The sequence below is a fragment of the Larus michahellis genome, chromosome 2 (assembly GCF_964199755.1).
Source record: "Larus michahellis chromosome 2, bLarMic1.1, whole genome shotgun sequence".
Taxonomy (NCBI): domain Eukaryota; kingdom Metazoa; phylum Chordata; class Aves; order Charadriiformes; family Laridae; genus Larus; species Larus michahellis.
In genome coordinates this window covers 143,674,599-143,702,136 of record NC_133897.1, presented here as the reverse complement: position 1 = coordinate 143,702,136, position 27,538 = coordinate 143,674,599, and the positions used below count along the sequence as shown (strand labels likewise).

Sequence of the window (27,538 nt, the reverse complement as noted above, 5' to 3'; positions counted from 1 at the left end):
TATTTCTGCAGTACTTCTATTGTTAAAATATCCCAAAACATCCTACCATTTACAGAGCCATGGTTGCACTTCTACCTAAAAAACATCTCCTCTGCAAAACTTTAGGAGATTCTGGAAACTAGAAGCATATTTCACTACCAAACAGCCCTGACTTGAGATGCAATAGCCCATCAAGTAACATAGGTGGTGTCACTGAGACACAGTATCTGTAACAGAGTCATGCTTTGAGATTTTTTGTTACTAATTTTAACAGTAAAACCCCTGCCTGGTCAAGAGTTCACTGACTATTCAATCACTACCTTGTAACTTTCTCTGAGCAAGATTAAGTTTCATTTGCATTTATACAGGTGTCAGAAGATTTTGCTAAACAATGAAGCTTGTGAGAGCACTTGAGAAAAATAGAGTGACAAGAGTGAGTGTTGCAGCTATGCCTTCTTATCCTTACTGTCACCCTTCAAACAAGGCACTGAAATATCAGTATATTTGGGGGACCAGAGCTGCACCATTGCCTGGTTACAATGTTATTGGTTAGCCATAATTTGCATCACGTCATAGAATCATGTTTAGAAGTAAGTTAGTGACCCCAACTGAAGCTCTACAAATCTTTGGAGACATACATACACAACCCTTTTAGTCCTACTTCCTTTCCCTGACAGCATAACTGCAATTAATAGTCCATCAAGCCACATTAATGCAAGATGGGGCACTCTTCAGGCCTAGTTTCAGAGTCCTACCATCCTCTGCTAGGTAGCCAGTGCTGGCAGAAGATGGCCAAGGCTTGCCTTTAGAGGCAATTCATAGGACACTTCAGATACATTGCTCTGAAGATGACAACTACATCAAAAAGCTCTGTTTTCTGTGCCAGTGACTAAAAATAAGTCTTTTAGCTCAAGAATTGTTGCTAACCCTCCTCCTGAATAGACCATCATTGGACTTAGACAAATCCAGTATCTGTAGTGTAAAGCACTAGACCCATATACACTTTCTGCTATAACTGCTCTTTGCAAGGCTATTGGAAGCCAAAACCCTGAAGGTTTGTATATAGGATGGAGAACATCTGTAAGATCTTACATTTAGAAGGAGCAAAACCTCATGGAGATTCAGACAGTACTCTTTCCGGCAACAGTCAAAGAACAGAAGCTTTCAAGTCATGGCCAAGCAGTATTTGCTTCCACTACTCTATTCCAATGTAGGAGTTTGGATTGCAAGAAGCCACTGTTTGTAAGCTTTACACCCACCTGCTGAACTTCCGCTGCAGTGCTCCTGAAGAGTTCAATGTACCTTTTCCCCAGCAATTCCTTATGCTTTTTCAGTGCATTTTGGGCATATTCCTCACAGGCAAACAACACAAAGGCATCCCCTGTTGGCCTGCTGTCAGGGTACGTGACAAACAGGACTCCCTCCTTTCCTCCTGTTACAGGGCAGTGCTGGCCAAAGAATGTCAACACTTCTTCTGTTGTTACGTTGAAAGGAAGACCTCGCATCCTCACAATCACTTGGTTTTCTTTTGACAAGAACTGCGCGACCTCGTTGGAAGTGCCTTTGACAAAAAGAAGTACAGAAGCAGTTAAGTCTAGGCAGCCACATAAAGTCATGAGCAAGTCTGGCACAGCTACCTCCTCCTCCCCACAGTCGGTTTTTGAGCAGGTAGAACAACATTTGCCTCCAACGTCAGCAAAAGATGTCCCACTTTGATAAACTAGAAATATGGTATAGGACACTTCCCATTACAGTCTAACAATGTTACTCCGTCATTTGGAAGACTCCTCTTTATTCAAAGGGAAAACAGAAAGTACTCATAATGTTCAGAGCCCAAGGAAAGTACAGTCAGTGAATCTCTTGCATGAGCAGTGTCTGTGCTACTGTGCACCTCACCTTTCTAACTTATGAATACCTTTGGCATGCTCTGAAGCCATAACTAAGTACCCAGACCATTGTGTTGGGAAAGAAAGTTGGAAGGGCATGTTGAAAACAGCTCAGGAATCTCACCCTATCCTGATAAAGTTGTCAGTCTGCCAATTCTACTTTCAGTATCTCTAGAAGACTACTGGTGTTCATACTTATAACACCACCCTAACCAAAGCTAGATGCTAACCAACTTCACATCTTAATATGGTCCTTTCACTTACAGCTAGCTCATTATGCAAAGAGGTGTGGTGGTGCCAGACATACGCCATTTTTCCCCAGTGTCAGTGTGCAATTTCTTTACTTCCAATGGTATAATTATTACCAAGCCTATCAATTAGCTATTTATTTGACAGCTTAATAGCCTCTCCCACTCTAAAACACCAACCTCAGACACCCAGTTAGTCATTTACAATCCCCAGACCAAGTCTCCATCAGGAACCAACAAGGACCTTAAGGTAGTGTTGTAGATACATAGCAGCTTATTGGATTTTAACTCAAATTCTGTACGCTTGCAGTCATACAGGGGACAAAAAGAGACCATGGGACAGTTTGTAGAGCAAGTTTTGCGGCCTTTCAATTCAAGGATGCAAATATTCCAGTATTCCCCTTAAATAAGCATTCCCCCTAAACTCTCCCTTTAGTCAGAGGCAAAGATTTGATTTGAAGAAAATCAGTTCCATAAATCCCTTGTTATTTACACTGTGATATCTCCTTGCTTTTACGTGCAAGTCTCCACAGCAACAGCAGTCATATTGTTTTGAAAAACTACTTTGGCTTTGTTTTTCAGTAATCAATAACATTTAGGTCCCTTCAGTTAAGACAACGACCTAACAAATTAAGTTCATATGCAAGATTACCTTGCCTGATCAAATCCTTATTTGACAGGCTGCTTGAAAACGGCAAGAAGAGAAAGATGGACAGATAAATCATGGAACTCCTGGGACTGCTGCTAGCAGAATACATAGTAATCAACGCACCAGCCAACTACTTCTTCAAATATAGAAAGTGAAAGGCCACATCCAACAGGAGCAGTTTACAGCCAAAAGTTACAGATGCTGATGGAACAAACCCTCCCTTCTCACTCCCTAAAAATTACCTCCTGCAATTTTAAGGAAGTCTTCACCTGTTGCCTTGTATACCTGCGGAAAGAAAAGAGAACGTGTGATTGGCGTGCTATTTGCACCCCTGTTGAGAGGAGTATTTCAAAGTCAGTGTCACACACCTCAATGTACCGATTCCCCATGTGGTGCTTGTGCCTTTGTAGTGCTAGGTCTCTATGCTCTTCACTTACAAACCTCACAAGAGCTTCCCCATTCCTTCTACCTTGGGCATTGAGACAGAGTGCAGCACCTCCCCTGCGGGATTTAAATCAAAAGAGAGAGATAAAACTCCATGACTGACACAGACAAAGTACTACAAATGTAGAGGTAAATCCCGAGCTACTAACTTGGCAATATTTAGGCCTTTGAAGAATCTTGCTATGTCCTGGTCAGATGACTGCCACGGCAATCCTCTCGCTCGGATAACAGCATTGTCATCCACGAGTTCCATCTTGCTGCTGCAGGCACAGAAAGCGGGACTAATGCAGTGACATCTGCCCGTAACATCCACCACACACCACCCTCCCTGCTTGTCACCTGTGCTCCAGAGACAGGCTTCTGTCCCCGTTCCATGTCCACGGGATGGCACTGCCAGGGCAGTGAGGGCTAAGTGCCACCACCATCCAAAGCCACTGCACACGTCTCTCCTCAGGGAACACCTGCTCTGTTAAGCTGCCCCTTTCCCAGCTCCCCTTTCCTGCTTCACCACATTTGCCCCTTGAACTCTCGTCTCTCTGAGCGTGTTTCCAATTTACTCCCCACTCCTGACATAGCAACGGTTTGTGCTTCTCCATTGTCTGAACAGTTACTGGTATAAAATTAAGCTTGCTATTCTAATCTCAGCTAAGTGGAAGCTGAAGCGGAGCAGTTAGATGTAACTGAGGTTAGTGCTTATTATCCATACTGTGACAGTGTGGAAGAGCCAGTCACAGCCCAAGACCAAATCTGTTCAAGGTTATACTCGGCACACAGAGGACTCCTGCCCAAAGACTTTAGCCTGAACATTTCTTGTTCAGGCCATCACTGTGCTTCTACAGACTAATATAGCTACAGGCTACATTGGCTGCTTAGCATGGGAATAGCTCAGCCACAAAAAGCCAGGTTTAATTGGTCATTACCGCAGTCTCTTTTGTTCTCTTACATGTTAAAAGTGCCACGTAGAACAAAACACTTACAGCTACCCAAGGCTGCCTTTCTAGCTATTGCAAGGACAGGTTTTTGCACAGAAGAGACTATGGGATTGATTAAGCAGATGAAATGTTGTTCAGCAGCAGAGGACTCCCTCGTACAAAAGGGCTGTGGTATGTCCTGTTGTAGAAAGGTCATGTTTCTTGCTTAAATTTTAATTTCTCAGGTGGCCTTTCTGTGGGTGTCTGCCCCAAACTGTTCCCGCCCACCTGCTAATTCTATACTTCTCACTATCACAAATAAGATGGGAATCTTCCACTTTGTCACAGAATTTTGTTGGTGAAAGGGAAAAAGCTTAGAATGATGCTAAAAAATAACCCTTGAACTGATCTCACTGGGTACTTTCTGCCAATATTGTTGCATTCTTTTCTTGTTCCTTCTGGCTCAGAAGTGTGAACATCATCTACCATCATGACAGTTCCTTAATCTGGAAGAGGGGAGGTAAATATTCATGCAAGATGGGAATCTAAGTAAGGTCACTTTAACACCAGCCTCTTGTGATATGCAGAGGGAGTGTCCAGCAAACCACTGAGAAAAATCTGTATTTGCACAAATAAATGCATGACTATGTTTGCCCCAATCCTTGGAAGTGTTCAAGGCCAGGCTGGATGGGGCTTTGAGCAACCTGGTCTAGCGGGAGGTGTCCCTGCCCATGGCAGGGGGGTTGGAACTGGATGATCTTTAAGGTTCCTTCCAACCCGAACCATTCTGTGATTCTAGGATTTAAAAAAAAAACAAACAACAAAACCAACAACAACACAACAAATGTAGATAAAGTGTAGATAAAGCTTTATGTTTGAAACATATTTGGAGAGAAGACAATCATCGTAGCTTAAGCAATTTACTGTAACACAGTGTCTTTATGGAAATGTTTCTTCCTCATAAAAAAAAAAGTAATCATTAAGTGTATTCAGTAACTGTGAAGCAAATTGCAGGAAAAGTATAAGAGTTAGCACCAATAGGCTTACTTCTGCAAAGTGCTTATGTTCTTTTGTTAATAGCACAGCACACTTAACACCCATTATAAGTACTTATTAGCAGAACCCAGAACTACCAGCAGCTAACAGGCAACACTGAAGCCTAGCAAGAAAACTGGCTTGCATCTGATCACAGAAGATCCGTTCCCTTTCCCACTTAAAGCATCTAATTTATTCCCACAGCAGTGGCAAGATAAATAAAAATAATGGGAACAGCTATTCGCAAATTTAGAATACAGAGAAGTACAGCTTATTTAAGCAGTCTCTTGGGCAAAAAAAAAAAAGGGGGGTCGCAGCAAGAAGAGGAAGAAGGTACTTACCAAGGCCCACTTTCAAATTTGTAGTTCACTCTTTCTGGATCTGAAAATCTGTGATCTATGAAATACAGTACGAGTTATTTTCTTTTTTCCTCAGCATAAAAGAGAGGCAGGAAAAAAACCCCAAACAAAACAAGAAAGCAATAATCACTTACTATATGGTTCAGATATTAGTGTTAAAATAATATTCCCCATATCTTCAACTTGAGAGGCTCCATAGGGAAATGCTGGACTGTTCTTGTCAAGATTTAAATCTTTATGCTGGAGTTAAGTCAATCATTACCAAACAGATTTCTAATTGGCTTCCTGCTACAGCAACAAGCTTTCATGTTATCCTTGCTGGTAAGTTGCTTCTCAGGGGAAGATTTAATCCATTTTCCTGCTGGGATACATTAGCTGTTCTGCTTGGCCTCTAACTACTGCCACCTGCGGGAGCGTGAGGTCACTCCAGAAAGTGCCTGGGGACATGAGACCCCATAATAAGAACATATATATTTAATATGCTCATGCATTATTTATGTTTGACAGATACACTTTTGCATGCAGAAGAGACTGGAGTCCTGTCCTCTTTAATTAAGATCTTCTTTAATCTCTAGGGGAAGATTTGGGGAAGGAGGAGAAGCAAACCATTAACTAGAAGCTCCAGTAGCAGGGGGTTATACCACATGCTTTTTGAACAAGTAATCCCAAAGTAGAATAAATATCTTACTCACCACTTCGACAAAATTGACAAATGTCACCTTGTCTAAACTTTGCCTATTAGAAGTTACAACCCGGGGGTTTTTTTGCTGTTACACAGAAGCATTTTGAGAATCTGGTAAGAGTGCACTACTGTATATAACCAAGAGACAAAACAGTTTGATCTGAAGGATTTTGGAAGATGATAGCAAGGATAAGCTCTCCTGCCAATGGAGGGGAGAAAGTGTTCTGTCCTGGAAAGACAGGCTATAGAATGACCACATAAAAACCCCACCTTCATAAAGGAAGTCTTATTAAACTTGTGTGAAAAAAAGATGGCACGTGCAACTTGAAACAGAGTTTACCATGGTATTTCTCCTGCTTCCCATCATATTTGTCCCTCTGTCACACCAGGCTAGAGGACTGTAAGATTACTCGCAACTCTATTCCATCATTTATAAAGCAAATTTTTAAAAAGGTCTTTTCCATTCACATCTCCTTTTCTGATGAGTTTAGGGTAAGAAAGCCCAACAAGAACAGAACAAGAAGTGAAATAAAGCAGTCTGGGAATAGGACTTGCTTTTTTGACTTCTCTTATCACTTTGCATCAAGACTTTAGAGCAAAAGTGAAAGAGTTTCTTAAACAAGACCTGTCCTGGCTGGCGGTACAGTAATGAAAGACATTCAAAACAGTCAAATGCACCAACTATTTGCCCACGTCCCAAAAAAACCCCTACAATCAGACACATTTCAAATGCTCAAAATTCTGCATTTTGGTGTTCAAAAGCTGCTTCTCTGTCTTCTCTCTTAAAAGAAAAAAAATCTTCCTCCACCTAGAGCTGAGCACATTTTGAGTTGGCAGACACCTACCTGAAGGGCAGGGAACAGAAGAGCAGCTTCTGTTAGAAACAGACTCCACACACCACCTTTGCCATATCATCTCATCAACAGGGGAGGCAGCACAAATTTCATTGTGAAATAAAGTTTTCCCTATTATTTGTGGTATGACTGCAAGTCACACCCACAAAACAGATTTTTAAATTATTTTTTTTTTACCTGTTTTTAAAATTTAACTGGTATCTTGTTGCAAGATTGTCATGTTTTAGGCTGGACTGACCACTGAAATGAACAAGGGAAAGGAGGAAGAGAGAGAAAAGAGAATTATGATTTTAGAAAAGAAACTAAGCTAATGAAATATTAATAAAATAATAAAAAGAAAATAATGAAAAATTATTACAATATATACAAAACCAGTATCGAGCAACCAGGATGACGATCTCATCACCAGCAGGCACTGGGGAAGTCCCAGACTGGAACTGGATTCATGAATGCACGGATGGGGATCAAACGCAGATGAACTGACAGAGTCCTCCTCTGACACAGCCATTGAAGAAAGGGCCTGACCACTTTGATCCCTCAGCTTTTATACTGAGCTGTATACCCCTGTTGGTCAATTTTGGGTCACCTGTCCTGTCTGCTTCTCCCTGCAGGTGGGACCCCTCTACGCTTTTCCACTTCTGACCCTCCAACGGGGCAAATAAAGTTAGCTGACCTTGGTTGTTAGAGAAATAAGTATAAGCAGGAGCCTCTCTGCATAAATTAGAACAATCGGGTCTTATCTCTCTGGGAGCAAACAGCACCTGGACAATATGCTGTTAATTTCAGAGGGTCCAGATAGTTAGAAGATGCCTGGCTGCAAAGTAAAATTACTGAGCAGAAAATCAGTTCTGTTTTACCTCAAACCAGGACAGAGATGAAAAATAATTTCAACTGAATTAATGAACTCCTCTTCCACACCAAGAAAAGGAAAGCTGCCATGCCAACACAATACACTTTGAGGCTAATTTGATTTTGAGGCTTTGTTGGTGTTAAGTATGCATTGGAGTAGAGAAGGCGAGAGGATGGCGACATGAACATTTGAAGTTTAAGTGAATTATCATAGTTTAAAAAAAAGAAAACTTCAACGAGTTATCCCTCCCCTCCAACTGCTTGACTAAATACAGTTTGCTAGCCTTTGCCATTACCCTCCCTCCTGGTATCTTTGTAGAAAACCAGTGAGAATATGAAATGGTTTTCTTAAAAACCAAGCTCAAAATCCTGAGCAAACCACATGCAAAAACCCTAAAGCACAGTTTGAGAGACTATCGGTATTTATGACAACAAGAATCTTCTTCATTGGCGTATCTCTTCCCAAGCTGTACGCTCAAGCTTATTTCCTCCCCTGCCCCCTGAGGAAGGGGGGTTGAAAGAAAAATACTCCACAGACAGACTCCCTTGCAGAGATGGGGCTTAACTAGCACCACACGGATGTTTCTGGGCACCTTGTGTACCAGAGAAGTGCTTCTCCTCCGTTTCCTGACGCCCTTCCCCCTGCAGCATCTCACAGCTCCACGCTGTGCTTGTGCCGAGTCTCCACTGCCCATCCAGGGAATCAGAAGCTGCTAAAGACACAGGTATTGGAACCCTGGTCCTGCCTGACCATTTTTTAATCTTTCCTCTGTGAAAGTCAAGAGAAATTGGGCAGGAGTTCCAATAGCTATTACAGCAGGGGCACATGCACAGAAACATGCGCTTGGCTGTTAGACTGTACTGTTAAAACTGAAGAGACACTTCAATATTTCCTTTTTGCAGAGCCAGAGATCCCTACAAGCCATCAGCCGCTGGAGAGGGGAATGCAGCAGCGTGAAGGAGCTGGGAAATTTGAAGCAAGACTATCACACAAGGGAAAACAAACAACTCCCCCACTCTACGTTCATTTTCTTCAGAAAACATTTTCATTGACAACATTGATTAACAGGAGATAGTTCCTAAAAACGCCCTAATGCTGCCAGAAGTTGGTACCAGGTGTTCAGACACGGGGAGACAGTTGTGCCAAGGAACTCTAGATTAATACAAACACAGTGGGAGGGGAGGAAGAAAATCTTCAACATTAGCAGGAGTGAGAAATAGCTCACACGTTCGCCTCCGATTAGCTAGAAGCAAGGCATTTAGGTAAGACTGAAGAAGAAAATTGATGGCTTTCTGCGTATGTAAGGAGTGCATTAATAATAACGTTAACTAAGTGAAAACCTGAATTCTAATGAATAAGAAGGACTACATACGGATGGACTCCTATGAACAAAGGTACTAGAAATTATGGAGACTTGGGAAAAAGTTTTTAATGGAATAGTCTTTATAAAACCCACCCCTTGTTCTGTGAAGGGATAGGAGATCACACGTGTTTGCGTACAGTGATATTTAAAGGTTGCCTCTCCTGGACAATTGGAAAGAGTTGATTGCAGTGGATGAATCGAAGTTCACATTTAATGATGTGTTAGAAAACAGACCTGCCTTTCTAAAGCTACTATATGCAATAGCATGCACACATATATTCTAAATGACACTCCCAAATAACAAGGCAGGATGGGAAACAAGGAACTTCTTAATCTTGCTGCGTAGCTGCAGTACCACCTCCTGCAACGCTCAGCAAGTTAGTAAGGGAGGGGGGGCATATTCTATATCAGGGGTGCCTGTATAATATGAAAGAAGTTTCTAAATCTTTTCCTCAGATTCATCACCCCAGCCTCACCCACTGCCAGTGCCCTCCAGGACTTCTTCCCTCCCATTGTCTTCCATTTCTCAGTCTCTCCACTCCTTTCTTAACTATGGCAAAAGAAATACCAAACTAACTTAGTTCTGAGATGACATGACATGAACTAGTATTGCAATTGTATTCTGCGCTGATCCTCTTCCCCCTTTGTTCTGTTTAAATCTCTCCAGACAGAAGATTATATCTTTTTAAATACTACTTTGCATAAAGGTAATCTGATATTACCCAGTTCCTGGGTACTAGCACAGGAAATACAAATAGCAATATGCAAGATTCTCAGGTATTACCCAATAATGGGCTTTTTATTGCCAGAGTTAAACACTATTGTTTATAACTGTGCGCCACATCATCGTTTTAAAGACACGCAGCTCAAAAAAAACAAAAACAAAAACAACCAAAAAAAACCTCAAACAAAACACAAAACCAAGTTTCGGTATTGCAGTATCCGGATCTTCTCCAGCACATGAAGCAGGCTGAAGTACACCTGTGTTTCTACTGACAACATCCAGCAGATACTCCTAGTAAGGAGTTATCCTCACAAAGCCAGTTCAGAAGCGAGTGGAGCAAACCCTGCACTGGAGGAAGCAAGAGCTATTTGCCATTTAATGGCTCCTGCACACCCTATCTTGAGGCAAAGGATGAGTCTTCTTCAGACCGAATGGGAATAGTCATGCAAGCTTTGTTCACTCCACCCTGAAGGCACTCACAGCGATGAAAACTGGCTCGGCAAGCTTTGCAAATCAAGAAGTGCAGCAAGTATGGGAGGTAGAGAGGGTGCAAGAGCAACCCTGCTCCTCTTGTACACTTACACATGTTTTAAAAAAAAGAGATTTCGACAGACCTGAGTTCCTTTCTCTGCCGGAACATGATCGCTTCTCAAGTTCTTTTTGTTACTCGATATTTCTCATTATTGTCCTGCTGTCAACTCTTACACAATACTGACTAAAGAAAGTCTGCCAGGAGACTGTCTCCTCCACCAAAAACTGGTCTGAGACCGTAAGTTAGGCAGTGGTAGCACTCACAGATAACAGTTACAACTAGTCTCAGTTCTTCCTCAGTCCCCCAAATTTCATGGCATTTTAAACATTTCCTTACCTTGAATTAAAAGAAATCAGTGGCTGTTCTTACATGAAAAGTGTAATTTCTTGAGTAGGGGGGAGAGGGGAGAATGTAAAGCTTTCACCTGAGCTCTTGGATTTGGAATGGCTTCACTGTACTACACAACTTCAAGTAGTTTGCTGAAACAGTAAGTCCCATAAGTGCTTTCTAAAGGAAGAATAACCCAGCCAATTATTCAGTTTAATATCTCTATTTTTTTTCCCCAAGATTTAAGTCCCATTACTGCTTTCTAGAGGAAGAATAACCCAGCCAATTATTTGGTTTAATATCTGGATTCTCTTTTTTTCAAGATTGTGCTTGCCTTGGCTGCAAGAAATACATAGCAAAGCACCAACTATCCAGTGTGTGTTATACACTGGAATATGTATCTTGAGTGATTGTGCAGTAGGAATTTATCTTCCTGACTGTTGGGAGCAATAGGGTACATTCCCCATTTGCCTACAATTTGTTGTTTAATCAAACATTACCCTTCAAAATGAAAGCTTTTAGCAGACTGTACAATAATACCCAGCTTTCCCAACTCCTTCATATCACAGGTTTCTTCTCACTAATCACAACCATCTTACATGCAGGTAAATGGAGATATAAGTACATGAAGGGATGTGCCCCCCTCCCCCTCAAAAAAAAAATAAATCATTCTGCTCCTGCCAGTTTGCAAATGTGGTTCTTCTGCATCTCTAGTCAGTACCCTACCTCTAAGCCAAAACCTTCTAGCCCCACCAAATGCTAATGAACCTGGCCCAGTATAGTTTGTATGGCACGAATCATGGAAGATTCCCCTCATGCAGCCCCTTTAGCCATGGCGTGGAAAATCTGCACTTTCTACAAGAATAGCAACAGTTGGTCAGACCCTGCACAACAATCTGCAACTTCATTTCAACCTACTCCGTTTGTTTCTGTGTCCCCCGCCACAGCATATCCACTTCTAATCCAAGTTACTTTTCACTTAGACATTTTGTTTTCTTTGCTACATAACTGTCTCAAGAGGAAAGTAGTTGTCCTGCTTCCATGGAGGAAAAAATAATAATAAAAAAAATCTCTGCACAGAAGTGTTTGAACTAGTCTTTAGACTTAGCACCTGCTTCAAGAAATTATTTTTTTTTTAATCCCAAGCACGTCCAAACTCTCCAAGTGCAATTAATTTATACAGATTCTGACACTACGGACAGATTAAGTTGGCACATTTCAGCAAGGTGAGGAGAAAGAAAGTTATCATATTTGCCAATAAAAAGAAGACAAGTTATTTTACCTTTTTGGTCTCTGCATCCTCTACCCCGAACAGTTACAAAACAAGACAAACCACAAAGGTTAATATAAAACCAGAATGAAGTTATTGATGTTTATATCCCTTAAGACTTGGATGCAGAATTCGGACTCAAGCCGAGAGCGTTTGGATAGACTGACCAAGCCTCTAGGAACTCAGAGGAAATACTGTTGGCAACTGCCAAAACCCCCCACAGATGGAACTGACTCTTTAGGGGCTTCCTGACAGCTGGGTAACGCAGGGTGGTCTGCTCCCCTCTCCCAGCAGGCGGGGAGCACACAGCCTGTCACTGTGCCTTAGCTGACCGGTGACCCTCCAGGTGGCTACAGGCGTACAACTATTCCTCAGTGACAAGACGTACCACCAGACATTCACACGAGGAGAAAGCAAAGGCATCTCTCCAAAGCAGCCGAAGTAGCTCATTGTCTTTAACTAACTTCTCCAGCTCATGTCAAAGCATTTTTGACCATAATTTTAAGAAGTCTTCATCATCCAGCTTCTAGATTATGCAACACAAGCATTTATTTCGCTTTTCTACACAAAAATTCACACTGCTGCCCTAAGCATACCGCTTTGCTTCAGAGTAGGAGGAGAAACGACTTCTGCCCCTTCACAAAGGGAGATTAATCTTAATTTGCAGATGGCAAAACAGAGCAGACAGCCTCCAGCATTCAATCTTATGAATAAACACAAACACACAAAAAAATATCCACACATACATAGACATTTTATGCTCCTCGACACAGGTACAAAGCCCAGGCAATACTAGTCTGGCAGTGAAAGGCCAAAATAATTCGGAAGCCACAGACTTTTGAGTCTGAAAAATACCAGCTCTTAATGGCAACTACTTGATGGACGCAATAAGTTAGTCAGAGGAAAAAAGTTATTAAAAACAACAGCAACCACTAGTAAAAAAAAAAAATTTAAAAAAATACTCTTAAATTCCTTTATCCCTTCTTGCTAGCTAGCTCTTGTGGTCACTGCTTCAATAGGTCAGTAGGGAAGTCAAGTGTTTTCCATGTTGGTGAGTACGTTTGAGATGAGGACTGGAGCCTGCAGCAGGAGGAAACTGCCAGGGAAGCAAGGGGGAAGGCACAGCCAAATAATTCACAGCCCCAGTTTCATCTCTGGTAATTAATTGAACATGGCACGCAAACAAAACCGAGCTAACACTAGTAAAGAGCCAGACAGGACTAGGTTATAGACCACTTAAAACTACTCAGAAAGTAATTTTAGACATCCCTATCACTAAAAATGGAAACTGACTGCATCTTATTGCCAGCCCAGCTGCACCTTGCAAGGTGTAACATGTACAGCTCCCATGAGACTGAATACCACGCGTGCCAACCGCATCCCTACCCTAGGTCTACTCCTGAATCAAAGATTCACTACAAGTTCACAGCAGGAATAACAATTCCCCCTCCTAAAAATGTAGATGGACTCCCAACATTCACTCTTACCTAAAAAAAATTAAAAACTAAATATCTTGCTGATGCAATGAGCAGCCTCACAAATTTAATGTTAGGGTTTGTGTCAGCATTTTGAACAAACGTGCCAGTTACACTAAACTGTGGTGTTTAAAGAGACAAAACTAAAAAGGTAGCAAAGAAAATGTATAAAAATCAAGAAAAAAATACAGGGTTTTTCCCATGGGAGCATGCATCCTCGTATGTTTTTATCTTTATGTTTGTGAGAAAGCTCAGTACAGCTACGAGTCACTTATTAAAGTTATACCGCCCCTACACACGTGTTGCCAGCATTACTCACGCATCTCTGTCCTAAAATTCAGCCAAAGCCGCAACAGCAGTGCACACCATCGCTGTTAAAAGGATACATTCTTTCATGGCTGCAACATCGAGTTTGCCGACTTCGGGTGAGCCAGGGCAACACTTCTTGAACTCTTTCCGCAAGTCAAAAAAGGAGTAGAAGCATTCAGGCAGTAAAATATTCTGTAAAATGACAAAGTAACTGCTGTCAGCGAGGGCGAGTTTAATCTACTTTGTCTTTAGATACCAAACTTTCTAACGATTGTCTTATAATGGGCAGGAAACACAAACAGCTTTTGCTACACAGAAACTCACATAGCTCTTTATAGCCACATAAGTATGTTTATAAACTTTTTTGCTTAAGCAGCTTCCTCTCTACATAGTTTAAAGAGAAATGTGCTTTTTCACTGCCAGAGAAACATTTACTATTATTACTAGCGCCTCAAATCCAATATATACGTAGAAGAGCAAACTTCTGCTATTGCAACATTTATCATCAATTCTTGATTCCAATTTTAACTGCAAAAAGCCAGAGGGCATTCAGTTCAGTTGATGGAGCCAAGCAAATTTTGCAAGACTAGCAGAAGACGTTTTGCTTTATAGTCAAGGCTGAGTTTTCAGAGAATAGTCACACTTTAAATATTTATTCCCTTAATAAAATAAAAAGTAAACAACAACAAAACCCACCCAACTGCATGCAGATGAGGGTTTGATATGGGGCAGAGGTTGTCAAGTCTATGCGTGGTAACGGCTTTAATTGCAGCATACGAAGCCAGGAGCAACTTATGTAGCCCACTGGAAGTCAATAAAACCCCTTTTGCCCCACCACTACATCTAGCACATGCTTTTAATTTTTTTGTGGGGTGAGAAGGAGAAGACACGGAGAAGACTTTGGGGCAGCTGTTTAAACCAACACAAACCCCTACTCTTTCAGTTAGCTCTTCATCCCAGAGCTTCCCCACAGACACAATACTTCATATTCTACTTGGCTGGCTGTTGCCTGCAGTGCCTCTCTAGAAAGTAAGGTCTTTCCATGATTTAACAACTAGTTGGCATCTTAGCATTATAACAGAATGGCAGGATGCATGAAAGCACATTTAGGGAGCCCAGAGAAAGAAGTTTAGGTTCTAAAACAAGTTCTACTTTGACAACATGAGGGTTTATCTTAGCACACGGACAGGTGCATTAGGCAAACGATACTCTTTAAAGACAAACTCATGAAAATGCGGTTGTGCTTGCCAAGATTTCCTGATCTAGTTTTAGCATGGCTATTTTTCTTCCCCAACAAGAGATCAGGTTCTGTACTTCACTGACATTCAATTGGAACAGTTGATGCCAATTCATTCTCTGAATACCAGTGAGCTGCTAGATTGATTCAGACTGGGCATCTTAAAAGAAATAAATATATTCTCAAGAGCCTAGTAATTTCTGCCTATCTGGATTTTAGTGATCCCCCACCCCAACCTCAGGATTAGGGTATTCACCAAAGAACTATTACAGGTCTCATAAGCATCTGGTTTGCTTAATCTATGGGTAGCACAGAGCAGCAAATCGATAAGCACAGAGATCAGTTGCAAGGAGAGGAGCAGAACAGCTCAGAGCAATGCATGTTCACAGCAAACCACAAAACAATATCTTATTAATATTGAAGCAGTTATTTCAGGACTAGAGACTCGGCATATGGCTGCAACACTATCACTAGTGAAAAGTAGGCCGGTCATCACAACACTTAACGATTTGGCAACTCCAAAGATATAGAAAACTGTAGACTATGGGACTAGTCATCACTCATAGCCTGCCTCAAACTACTGTTCAGCTCCTTACAAATATGAGCACCGCCCTTGAAGCGTCAACTGAATACACACAGATTGAAATTTGCTGAAGCTAAAGGTGAATGTAAAATTTCAAAAGGCACTTTATGATTAAGGTGGTTAGCTATTTGGCAACACTTCCAAATTCCCACTCATTAACCCATTAGTAGCTCCTACAGCTACTAGGAGGAGCTACAAGTACTCTGTCAATGCATTGCTCCTTTCTCAAACACTTAACTAAGAAAATGTTCCTCGTGATTTAACTTAAAAAGGCATCTCAGGGATACATTAACACAGGACACTGTCTATGCCTTCCACATGGACAAACTCTTTAGTCTGGTAAGCATATTAACATATGAGCGATGTTTGTGCTATGGTTGTGTGGAGGCATCCTCATACTAAAAACAAGTTGATCAGTTTTGCAAGAAATTATATAAAGCACGCCAAGAGTCAAACTTTAGCTACAACTACATACCTTTTTGGAAGCTTCAGGGTGCAGAACCTGCCTAATGTGCAACTGTCCATCAGTACAGAAACAGAAGGAAGTACCTACACCAATGTTCAGCTCATTGCTCACGGACTGATTAAACTGAAAGCAGGAACAACAAAAGACATACATGTAAAAGACATCAGTGGCTGTGCTAGGCAGTGTCATCAGTTGGTAACATGCTATTCCTAGGCAGTGGGAACATGGAGCGGGAATCCATTTCTGTATGAGCCTAGTCCCTTCACTTCTGTAGATTTGTTTCATGCTAGCTAAGTACACGAGCACTTTTCATGATAACTATCTTCACAAGGAAATTGCCCCTTTCCCCCACTTCTAACGAGAGGTGGCCACACAGAGAGCCCACATCGCAGAAGAAAAAAATCATTTTCCAGGAGCATTGGCAAGAGCACTGCAAGGAGTTGTAAAGCTGGTTGCAGAGCGCTGAGGCAAAGAAAGAGCCTTTCAGGCAGGGCACTCACGCGTATTGTAAAGGAGACAGGCTTTCAGCCCTGCCTTCAATGAGAATCACGAACACTTCCCTGTTTATCTAGAGGCTTCAGTACCGTCTCCTTCCCAGGACTGATGAGCCGCCACAGCCTTAACAGGGCCTGCCACCACCCAGCCTTTTCAGGAGGCACCTAAACTTGGCCTCTTCTAACACTGATTGGGGCTCACCTTCTGCTGAGGTTCAGGGTCCAGCATGGCAGGAGACCACAATAGGGGGATGTCTGACCCTGACCTTCCTCTCTTGGGGTTCAGTCCCTCCCAAGGTGAATGAGCAAAAGGCAAGGGAGTAACTCCCACAAAGCTCACCGCAGACCAAGCTGCTCGGCCCACATATCTGTGGTGCCCCATGCCAGTCTCCACTACCCCAGTGGTGGTGGTGGAAGGGATAAATGGATGATAACACTGCCTCTACCCAACCGGGAAGCCCCCAAGGGAGACCAGCGCCCAGCAGCTGGTTATGGGGTATCACCTGTCTTAATGCCTGCTCCAGCGGTGGAGCCAGTGCCAAGCTCTCCGCATCCACCTGGGTGATCTCCTGGCACTCAGCCGTCAGCTCCGGGTGGTCAGGCCGGACCAGCACGTCATGCAGGTGCCCCAGCTCCAGAGAAAACAGAGGAGGGGCAAGTCAACTCCCCAGGCTGGAGGTCCCCACCTACAGCACCGTCCCCTACCCTCCACCACAGCCTGCTCCAGCCCGGGGCACCCACCACTGGCCCAGCGCTGGGGCTGCCCCGCCGGTACCCATCAGTGCAGGGGCCAAGGGAAGCAGCAGGTCGGGGTGCTCCCCCCTCGGGGGAAAAATACCTCCTTACTCCTCAGGTCGACCACTTTCCACAAGAGCTGGAGCAGCTCTCGCTCATCGGAGCCCAGCCTTGCCCCGTTGGTGCCCGCCGTGGTCACGAAAAGGATCACCAGGTAGTCGGGAGACGCCGTCATGGTGCCACCGGGCCGGTGGAAAGGATAAAAAAAAGGGGAGAGAAAGCAAAAAAAAAAAAGGGGGGGGGGGAGGGGGAAGAAGAACTAGGGAGGAGGGGGAAGAGAAGAAGCCAGAAAGTTTCCCTGCCCGAGGCGCTTCCAAGCGAGACCCGAGCCGGCAGAGCCCCCACCTGCAGCCCCGCTCCCCGAAGACCTGGCGCCCTCTCCCACTCCCCCCACCCCGTGGTTTTTCTCCCGGGGCGGGCGGCGGCCGCTCCCACGCCGGCTGCAGCCCTGGGAAGCGCGCAATGGCTGCGGGCCCTGCTGCGCGGGGCCGCCGACCTGCCCGCCCCCGCCCCGCCCCGCCCCGCCCCACGTGGGGCAGGTAGCGCACACCTGGCGCTGACCGCCCATTGGCCCCGCCGAGCGGGACGTGGCAGGGGCGGCGGGGGGTGGTTGGCGGAGTGGGGGGCTGTGATTGCGGGCGGGGTGCCGGGGCGGCGGTGGCTGGGCCGTGCGGAGCCGCTCTGGGCCTGCGAACACCCTGCACCGGGACGGAGCCTGCCGGGCTGCGGCTCCCGCCGTCGGGGCGCACTGCCCGGGAAGGAGCGGTTCCTCATCGATGGGGCGGCGGAGGGGCCGCCCACTCCTGCCGGGACATGTGGAGGGCGGGCGGGCGGGCGAAGAGGGCACTTCGGCCCGGCGTCCGCCCGGACGGAAGGGGAGGGCAGACGGTCACACCGCCCGCAGCCACCCCTGCGGCCTCGGAGCGGGGCGAGCGCTGCCGTCGGGGGCCGCAGCGGTCGGGCCGTGCGGTGGCAGGGAGCGCGGCGGAGGGAGGCGGGCCGGGAGCAGCCGCTGCCGGGGCAGCCGGGCGGGCTGCGGACGGCGGAGCCTCGTCCTGTGCCGCGCTCCAGGCAGCGGCACGGCAGCTCCTGATCCAGTCCCTTGTTAAGTGACCGGTTTGGCTGCCGCAGCCTTCCCTCGATGCACTGCAGTGACTTTGGTGCGTGTAACTGCAACCTCCCTGCTGGTGATCATCGCTTCACTGTGAAATTTATGTTTTAAATGCGTATTGCTCAAAACCTGATTTTTTCATGACATGACTGAAAAGGTCACTGAATGTAGGGTAAAAAAGTCACGCTAACTTTCCCCAAGGAAATCCTGTAGTGCACCTAGTTCTTTAAGATCCTGGGTGTGTATTTCCAACTTCTTTCTCTAATTTTTCACTGAGACGATGGTGCACACCATGCTTTTCTCCATCGCCGTCCCTTGTGCTGGTGCAGGTTCACAGCTTGCACCACCTTTTATTAATGCATACACATTTGTTGTTTTGGTAGTGTTATGGTTTGAAGAACCCACAATAATTTATTTTCATTTAGACAATTTTTCTATCACCTGATGACCCCTCTCCACCCGGGAAGGGGAATTGGGAAAAGAAAAAGGAAACCAAAGGGTTGAAATATAAACAGATTTAATAGAATAAGAGTAGATAATTAACATTATCATAATACTAAAGAACCAATATTGATCCCGATACCAATATAAATATACGAGGATTATACTCAACCAATTCTATCAGCAGGAAGCTGTGTGGTCCCAGCAGGGGACAGCAAGTGTGGGACACTGCGAACACTACAGCTTTGGGAGGAAGCGAAGGGGCTCAGGGGTCTGGCTCAGGGGCAAGAATCAGGATCGCAGCCATCATAGAACAGGAGAAACTGCTCAGCAAACTCAGCAAGCTTTCTAATTTACTTTGAATGTGGCATTCATGGTATGAAATAATCCCGTTGGCCAGCTTGGGTCAAGTGCCCGGGTCTTGCTCCTCCTCATCCCTGCACCTGGCAAGGCTCAAAAACACTGAGACCTTGAAACCCGCATCCCATAGCTGTCTATAAAGCAAATATTTTCACAATTCAGACACCAGAGTCTTCTAAAAATGCAGTTTTCCCAAGCATTAGAAGAGACCTTTCCAAAACCGTAAAATTACTGAAAGATAAATTAATCCCATGTCGTTCACCCCAGGACAGGCAGGCAGGGAGAGGATGTGTTTCACAAGTGCTGGGGACCCAGCCAGCCATCAACTGGTCCACAAAGCACCCGGCACCCTCATCCTGCCCTGCTGCAGGTGGGTGCCGTGTGGGTCTCCTTGGAGGGACTGCCATCAAAATCCTGCTTGATAGTTTATGCGCTTGAATAGACAGCCTTTGTGTGATGGAGGGTGGCTGGAGTAATTTTTTCCCTTTTTCATATAAGATTTCAAAAATGGCATTCATTGATAGCACACACTGCAATTCGAGGGGTAAAGATGGCAAATTAATTCCTCCCATTTTTAAAAGCGTTAGCTGAAACTGGCCATGTGAATCTGGCCTCAGGAAACACCCGAGCTAATTGTGCCCCTTTTGTTGGAGGGTTAGAGCGCCTTTGTGCACTCTAACAAATTTGTGCATTTGTCTTCCAACTTTCTGATTTGTTGAGCAAAACACACATGAAGCGGAGCACTGGGATGTGTGTCCTCAGCAGTGGCTGCAGCTGATCTGCACACAGCATCCGAGGAGCAGGGTTGGTCCTCACACAGGGAATTTGCTTGGTGACCTTTGCCTAGCCTGGAGCGGAGGGATTCGAGAATTTCTTTGCACAGTTTCCCTTTCAGGTCTTAGTTTAGTGCGACTTCTCCTTAAAAAAAACCCCAACTTTATACTTCAGTTAAAAAGTCCACAAGTACACTTCTGAAATATCTTCACATTGGAGTGTGCCAGGCAGTGCTTGCTTGGTTCGCTGGTCATCTTTCAGTGAAACTTCATCATCCATTCCAGCCGGTTTCCTTCTCAGTCCCTGCTTGGCTTAGAGATGCCGCCCTTGTCTCTGTGACAACGATTTTTGGATGGGTACCTGTTCATTTACTTGTGATTTGTTATGTTCTGACTTATGCATTTCTTTATTTCTTCCCTCTTATGCTTTATTGTCCTGTCCTATCTTGTCTCTTTCCATTTGGGAGCATCAGATTCCCCACCTTATTGCTACAGCAGGCTGCCATTACGTATAGTAACCCCTTTCATAGGTCAAGGTGTACCCTAAAAGTATTTTTAATTCCCATTACGTCTTCTGCGTTCTTGATTAATCCGTGTTTTATTTAGTTATTTATTTTGGAAGCTGCTCCCTGCTAATTGCTACTGTAGTGCCATTACCTTTTATTTTTCTCTTTCTTGGGTAACACATTCCCTAAAATGCCTGTTTCCCAGTCACAGTTCCCATTCCGCCCTCTCTCTTTCATGCCTGCAGTATCTGGTCTGACAACACGCACCAGTCGTTCAGGTTCCTGTGTTGTGTTGCCCGGGCTCCTGGTGTTTGTGTACTCCTGTTGCAGCTGCTTCTCCCCGGCTGTTCCTTATCCCCGGGCCGGGTTAAGCATAGTCTTTGCATGAAGTGTCACCTTCCAGATGACATCAGTGTTGTTACCTACAGGAACATACTAGGGCACTTTGGGGCATGACGACCTCTCAAGGCTCCTCCCACCACCTTGTTGCTGTATTTCTCTCCTCTGATATTCCTTCTGTTTCCTGCCTGCTGTCCATCTGTCTAATTTCCAGCCCCTTTGCCAGTCTCAGTGTAACTGTTTCTCTCTCCTTTATTTATTAGTTCTGGTTTCCCACCACCTTTTGTGCCACTTTCTGTTTTAGGACATTTCTGAAACTACTGACACCTTCCATTATGCCAAGGAGCTGGTCTCAATACCAACCCCTGATCAACAGCAACAGACATGTGTGCCCTCTTATTTATTTCCCCCATGTTCCTGAAGCTTCCTCCTCTCGCTTATCGACCCCCTTTCTTCCAGTTTATTTTGTACAAAGCTGTGATTTTGCACACCTCACTGTCTGCAGGTTTTCCCACAGCCCTTTCAGTTCTGCATCTCCCACCCTGCTTTCGTCTTCTACAGAAGGGTCTTCAATTTACCCCAGCACCACCTGTAACTCTGTTATCTTTTTCCTGCACAGAACTTTGGTCCATGTCAGGTCTCCCATCTGTATCACTCTTCCCCATCAGTGTTCGCGTTTTCTTTCAGAATATCAAAGTTTTACAACTGGAATGGGAGAATCAGCAGAGCTGTATCATTTTGTTGGAATGCGTGAATCATTACCACCAACTGTTTTTTTTAATCTCTCTAAGATAATTGCTGCTGCTACACAAATTCTCTTTTCTCCACTTTCATCAGTTACTCTCCTGATCTCTCTCCCGATACCCAAACTGTTCCCTGAAATTGTGCAACTGGGTGTGACACTCAAACATTTCTGCTTTACCTTGCAGCAAAGAAATGCCACTGACTTGTCAGCCCAGCCATATGCTGAAATCAATGACACTGCATTCAGAGCCATCTGAATTTAATCCTGCAAAGCTGATTCCCCTCACATCCACAGCCGTAGCTGTTACCGTCAGCAACCAAGCCACTGCAGATAAAAACGCAGGGCTGGAATTCCCCTGCTAGTTACTGAAGCTGCTCGTGCTAGATGACCTGGTTGCAATACTGTTCCAGGCCATCCCAGGAGAGAAGTGACTGCATTCTGATTGGGATTGTGTTCCTCCAGCACAATGGTTTGTATAACTATGCCCATGTTTGGAGTAGATCTGCAAAGCTACTCACCTAGAAGTCTCCTAAGAGCCCATAAACATAACCGAAATAAGCCATGGCAAGTGTCACAAATAGCTGTAAGGCATTGTGCTACTTTAGCAAAACACATATAAAGTTTTTTGGTTTTCTGCATAAAAAAATTATATTTAACTCCAGGAGTTTAGATCTGTTTATCCATCAGGACAAGACAAGGTCCCAGCTCGGGGCAAGAATAAGAGCAGACAAATCTGCCAGCTTGGCCAAAGAAGACCCTTGATTCTCAAATTCTGAAATATTTCTGTGATGGGATTTGCAGTATTTTAACTACATCTGTTGAAATAGTATAAAGAGGCAGTACCACGCTTTCAGTGGATGCAAAGGCAATTCGAGTCGATGAGTCTCCCCTGCACTGCCATGCAACACCTCTTCAGGCGTGCCAATAAAACTGGTTGTAGACCTGCACGTTGTGGCTCAGCTCCCCAACACGCAGTGCGGGGGGGGGGACAGGAACTTCCTGAACTAGTTTCACCACTGAAAATGGATAAATGGAACCACACCCTTGGTTAAACCGATGCAACGTTTTCTCTTGAAGTCCAACCTAGAGGACTGCTACTCCTGGAGCAAATTAAACTCTGGAGCACTGAAAGAGCAGCAAGACTAGCTATGAAAACAAAGGAGGGACTTGCCAATTCCTGGTGTGCACACAAACCAGCTCATTTCATTAAGAAGCTGTTCTAGAAACAAGACGCTCAGAAGTTGTAATTATCACCATTAAGGAAAGCACGTATATGTGGCTGGGGCTCCAGCTGGCAGTTCAGAGACGTTACACATCCTTTTCCAGACTTCCTCTGAAGGCACATGGCACAGTTTTACTGTTATAGATGTAGAGCTTGTACACAAACTTGTGTAACCACACAACTCTTGCGCAAGATCAATTTCACATCATTCTCCTGGCCACGGGCTCACTTTGGCTTCATGGTGTCTCTAATGCATGTACAACTTAGTTGCTGTTGCAGAAGGGCACTGGATGCTAAGCAAGAACATCAGGAGCTGCGGAAAGGTTGCAAGGAATTGTTCTACATGTACTTGAGAGAAGCGGCAGTTTCTTACATCCGAAAAGAGTGAGTTTTAAACACGGAATGGCTGCAAAGGAAATTTCCCATGCAGGACCGAATTTAGTCAGCGTTGAGCCGGAGCTGAATCTTTTAAAATCAAGCAGAAGCGAGGTGTGGAGCAGACCGCAGCGGCGCCCAGCCAAGTCCACGGCAATGCCCAGCGGGCTGAGTCTCCAGAGAGCGGGGGCACCGCCGGGGGCAGCCCCCCTTCCCCCGCATCTCACAATCTCAACCTGCAGCGACCCCGCTCCCGCCGCCCACCGACCCGCAGCTTTCCCTCCGTTACGCAGGCCGCGGCTGAGGGGGGAAACCCCGCCCGGCCTCCCCAGCTCTCCTTCCCCGGGCCTTTGCTCTGGTCCGATGCGCCCAGCCTAGCCGGGGAGCCGCGGGGAAGGCAGGTCCGGGGCCTCGCCCGACGCCCGCCGGCCCCGGCTCTGCCCCGCCTCACGGCGCTGAGGGCAGCGGAGCAACGGTCGCCTTCCCGCACCGACGGTCCCCTCGCGCCGCCGCCCCGCCCACTGCCGGGCACGCACGGCGGCGTCCCGGAAGCGCTCGCGCCGCCGCCCGGAAGCCCTTCCCCCCGGGCCGCGCCAAGATGGCGGTGGACACGGCAACCGAGCTGCTGTTTTTAGATACGTTCAAGCACCCGAGCGCGGAGGTAACGTGGCGGGGGCTTTGTGGGCCGCCACTTCTCCTCATCTTCCTTCTTCTCGCCGCCTCTCCGGGCTGCGGGGCGTGGAGTGGGGCTGGGGCGAGTGGGGCTGGGGTAGGCCCCGGCGGCGGCCCTCGCCTCAGCGGGTGGTCGGGCGGGAGGGAGCAGGCCCCAGCCAGGTGCCCGCCGAGCCGGGGGGGGATCTCCGGTCCCTCCTCGCCTTGCCCCCGAAGCCTTGCTCGGGGCGCGGCGCTGGGCCCCGCGGTGCGCCCAGCCCAGTGCTGTGCTGGCGGCCCGGGGTGCCGCGGGCAGGGGGCTGAGGGAGGGCACGGCGGTGGGAGAGGGGTGAGGGTTTAGAGGTAACGGGGAGGAGAGGCTAGGAAACAAAATCGTTAAAACTCGTTCCGGAAGCCCATTAGGGAGGAAGTCAGGAAGAGAGTCATACCCAGCCGCTCGTGAGATACCTAGTGTTTTTCTATAGCTAATGAGGAGGAGGGATATTTATGCGTATGTGAGATATTCCTTTAGATTTATACAGTTGATGTGCATCATGAACAAAATTAGTATTTTTATCTTGCTTTAGCAGTGGGAGATCGTGCAAATATTTCACTTCGAGGCTGTTGTGATTCTGAGCATCCTTGAAGCTGCTTGTGTGACCGCAGGTTTGCCCAGGGCTCAACCTGTTGTATGCTGTTCAGGGAGGAAGAAGGGGACCATTGAGGGAAAGTGAAGAACGTAGTGTAACCTGAGAAAGATGTTATAGAACCATGGAGTATCTCAACTATGTTCATGGACAGGCGTTAGGGAAAGAAAATGAAGTATTCTGAGCTGATGCTGCGATTAAAAACAAACAGGAAGTTTTTCTGGAGTTGTTTCTAGCTGCAAGAATCAGGGACACCCAAATGTGTTTTTAATTCTACTATTTAAGGCATATTTGGGGACAGGAAATGCTAGCCACTGCTGTTCCCCTGAGTAGGAAACACTAGCCACTCCTTTTGTTGGGTGGAGCAGCCCTGAGGAGAAGGACTTGGGGGTGCTGGTGGGTGAGAAGCTCAACATGAGCAGGCAATGCGCACTTGCAGCCCAGAAAGCCAACCGCATCCTGGACTGCATCAGAAGAAGCATGGCCAGCAGGTCGAGGGAGATGATTCTACCCCTCTACTCTGCTCTGGTGAGACCCCACCTGGAGTACTGTGTCCAGCTCTGGAGTCCTCAACACAACAAGGACACGGGCCTGTTGGAACAGGTCCAACAGAGGGCCACAAAGATGATCAGAGGGCTGGAGCACCTCTGCTATGAGGACAGGCTGAGAGAGTTGGGGCTGTTCAGCTTGGAGAAGAGAAGGCTCTGAGCAGACCTTATAGGGGCCTTCCAGTACCTAAAGGGGGCCTACAGGAAAGATGGGGAGGGACTCTTTTATCAGGGAGTGTTATGATAGGACACGGGGTAACGGCCTCAAACTGAAAGAGGGTAGATTTAGATTGGATATCAGGAAGAAATTCTTTACTGTAAGGGTGGTGAGGCACTGGAACAGGTTGCCCAGGGCAGTTGTCAGTGCCCCATCCCTGGAAGTGTTCAAGGCCAGGCTGGATGGGGCTTTGAGCAGCCTGGTCTGGTGGGAGGTGTCCCTGCCCATGGCGGGTGGAACTAGATGATCTTTGAGGTCCCTTCCAACCTGAACTATTCTGTGATTCTGTTCCACTCCAGGACAGTATGTTCTCTTATTGAACATTTTTAATTGTGTGTAATGTTTTCTGACACTTTCATTCTCACCAGTGACATTTTCCAAACTGGAATCATATTGAATTTTTATTAAATAAAAAATCAAAATGTATTTTACATGTTGCAGAAAAGCCTTCTTTATGTTATACTAATTCTTCAGCTAAGTGGATCATGAGTCTTGCCTTGGAACTTGCAGTTCTTGAAAAGTACTTCTGAGTTTTCTAATTAAATTATTTATTTGGCTTAGCTATGCAGTTTAATGCGTTGAGCAGTTCTGATGTAGTTATTTTTTAAAATTTTTTGGAGGGAGGGTGGATTAGATTCACTTGCCATCCTGATGATGTTGATACATGGCTATCGGGACATAATCCCATATCATTTAAGCAGGAATTGGTCTTTCTTTGGACAGTGCTGCTGGGGATGCAGCCTCCTCAGCAGCAGCCCTTCCTCCAGAAATCTGAGTCTCCCACATGATGCATACACGTTTTTTAAAGGCAAAGCAAAGAGCTCCCACAGCCCTCACTCCTCTCAGGCTACAGTCACCTCATTCCTGTTAATAAAGCTGTGCTTCCTGACACAGTATGGTTCTTTTTGTTCTACCATCCTGCTCGTAAGACATCAGCCCTTAGGGTGAGATGTTATATCTGTGTGCTAAAGGATGTGTGCATAGATTTCATATTAAATTACAGTAATATGTGCCCAAAAGCATGCACTTATTCTTTTTAAAACTTTACTTGTGTCCATTTCTTTGTTTATTAGCTTTCTAAAAATCTTAGTACTTTCTTGCCTTATGCTGGTAATTTTGAGGTTTCATTTGCTTTCTGATTGTGGTCAAAGTTATATGATTTTTGACTGCAGATCAATTTGGTTTTTAATTTTCATTTTTTAATTATTTTGGGAGACATCGGTTGTTTGGTTTTGGTTTGTTTTTTTTTTTTCTTTTTGCTCATGCAGTCTTTGCTAATCCAATTTGCTAATTGGAAACATTCAGTGAGAAACGTGATTCTGAGCTTCTGTTCAAGAAAGTCTTTCTATGCTTACAGTTGGACATACAGAATCATCTAGGTTGGAAGGGACCTTTAAGATCGAATCCAACCATGAAACTAAAACTGCCAAAACCACCACTAAACCATGTCCCTAAGCACCACGTCTGCCCGTCTTTTAAATACCTCCAGAGATGGTGACCCAACTACTTCCCTGGGCAGCTTAATCCAGTGCTTGAAAACCCTTTCTGTGAAGAAATTTTTTGCTAATATCCAATCAAAACCTCCCCTGGCGCAACTTGAGACTGTTTCCTCTTGTCCTATCACTTGTTACTTGGGAGAAGAGACCAACTCCCACCTCTCTACAACCTCCTTTCAGGTAGTTGTAGAGAGCGATAAGGTCTCCCCTCAGCCTCCTTTTCTCCAGGCTAAACAACCCCAGCTCCCTCAGCTGCTCCTCAGAAGACTTGTGCTCCAGACCCCTCACCAGCTTCATTGCCCCTCTCTGGACCCACTCCAGCACCTCAATGTCTTCTTTGTAGTGAGGGGCCCAAAACTGGACACAGTACTGGAGGTGGGGCCTTACCAGTGTCGAGTACAGGGGGATGATCACTTCCCTAGTCCTGCTGGCCACACTATTCCTGATACAAGCCAGGCTGCTATTGGCCTTCTTGGCCACCTGGGCACGCTGCTGGCTCATACTCAGCTGCCTGTCAACCAACACCCCCAGGTGCTTTTCTGCCGGTTGGTTTTCCAGCCACTCTTCCCCAAGCCTGTAGCACTGCATGGGGTTGTTGTGACCCAAGTGCAAGACCCGGCACTTGGCCTTGTTGA

At 45.5% G+C, this 27,538-nt stretch overlaps 2 protein-coding genes across 5 annotated transcripts in view; one reads left to right on the top strand and one right to left on the bottom strand.

Moving 5' to 3' along the window:
• ESRP1 (epithelial splicing regulatory protein 1) overlaps positions 1-18,189 on the bottom strand; it is a 36,784-nt gene extending 18,595 nt beyond the window's left edge. For 3 of the 4 annotated variants that reach the window (XM_074577440.1, XM_074577443.1, XM_074577441.1), the window contains exons 1-10: positions 17,516-18,189; positions 17,181-17,309; positions 16,193-16,306; positions 13,975-14,089; positions 5,646-5,744; positions 5,494-5,548; positions 3,356-3,466; positions 3,131-3,263; positions 3,005-3,047; positions 1,239-1,540 (exon numbers count right to left, since the gene is read on the bottom strand). In XM_074577440.1, coding sequence (XP_074433541.1) covers positions 1,239-1,540; positions 3,005-3,047; positions 3,131-3,263; positions 3,356-3,466; positions 5,494-5,548; positions 5,646-5,744; positions 13,975-14,089; positions 16,193-16,306; positions 17,181-17,309; positions 17,516-17,647 — 1,233 coding nt within the window. In that variant the 5' untranslated portion in view covers positions 17,648-18,189. The remainder of the gene's footprint in view (positions 1-1,238; positions 1,541-3,004; positions 3,048-3,130; positions 3,264-3,355; positions 3,467-5,493; positions 5,549-5,645; positions 5,745-13,974; positions 14,090-16,192; positions 16,307-17,180; positions 17,310-17,515) is intronic. The other variant, XM_074577442.1, reaches the window with a different exon arrangement.
• A 5,692-nt stretch (positions 18,190-23,881) lies between these two features.
• Positions 23,882-27,538, top strand: part of VIRMA (vir like m6A methyltransferase associated) — a 28,431-nt gene continuing 24,774 nt past the window's right edge. The window contains exon 1 of the mRNA XM_074577438.1: positions 23,882-24,005. Coding sequence (XP_074433539.1) covers positions 23,943-24,005 — 63 coding nt within the window. The 5' untranslated portion in view covers positions 23,882-23,942. The remainder of the gene's footprint in view (positions 24,006-27,538) is intronic.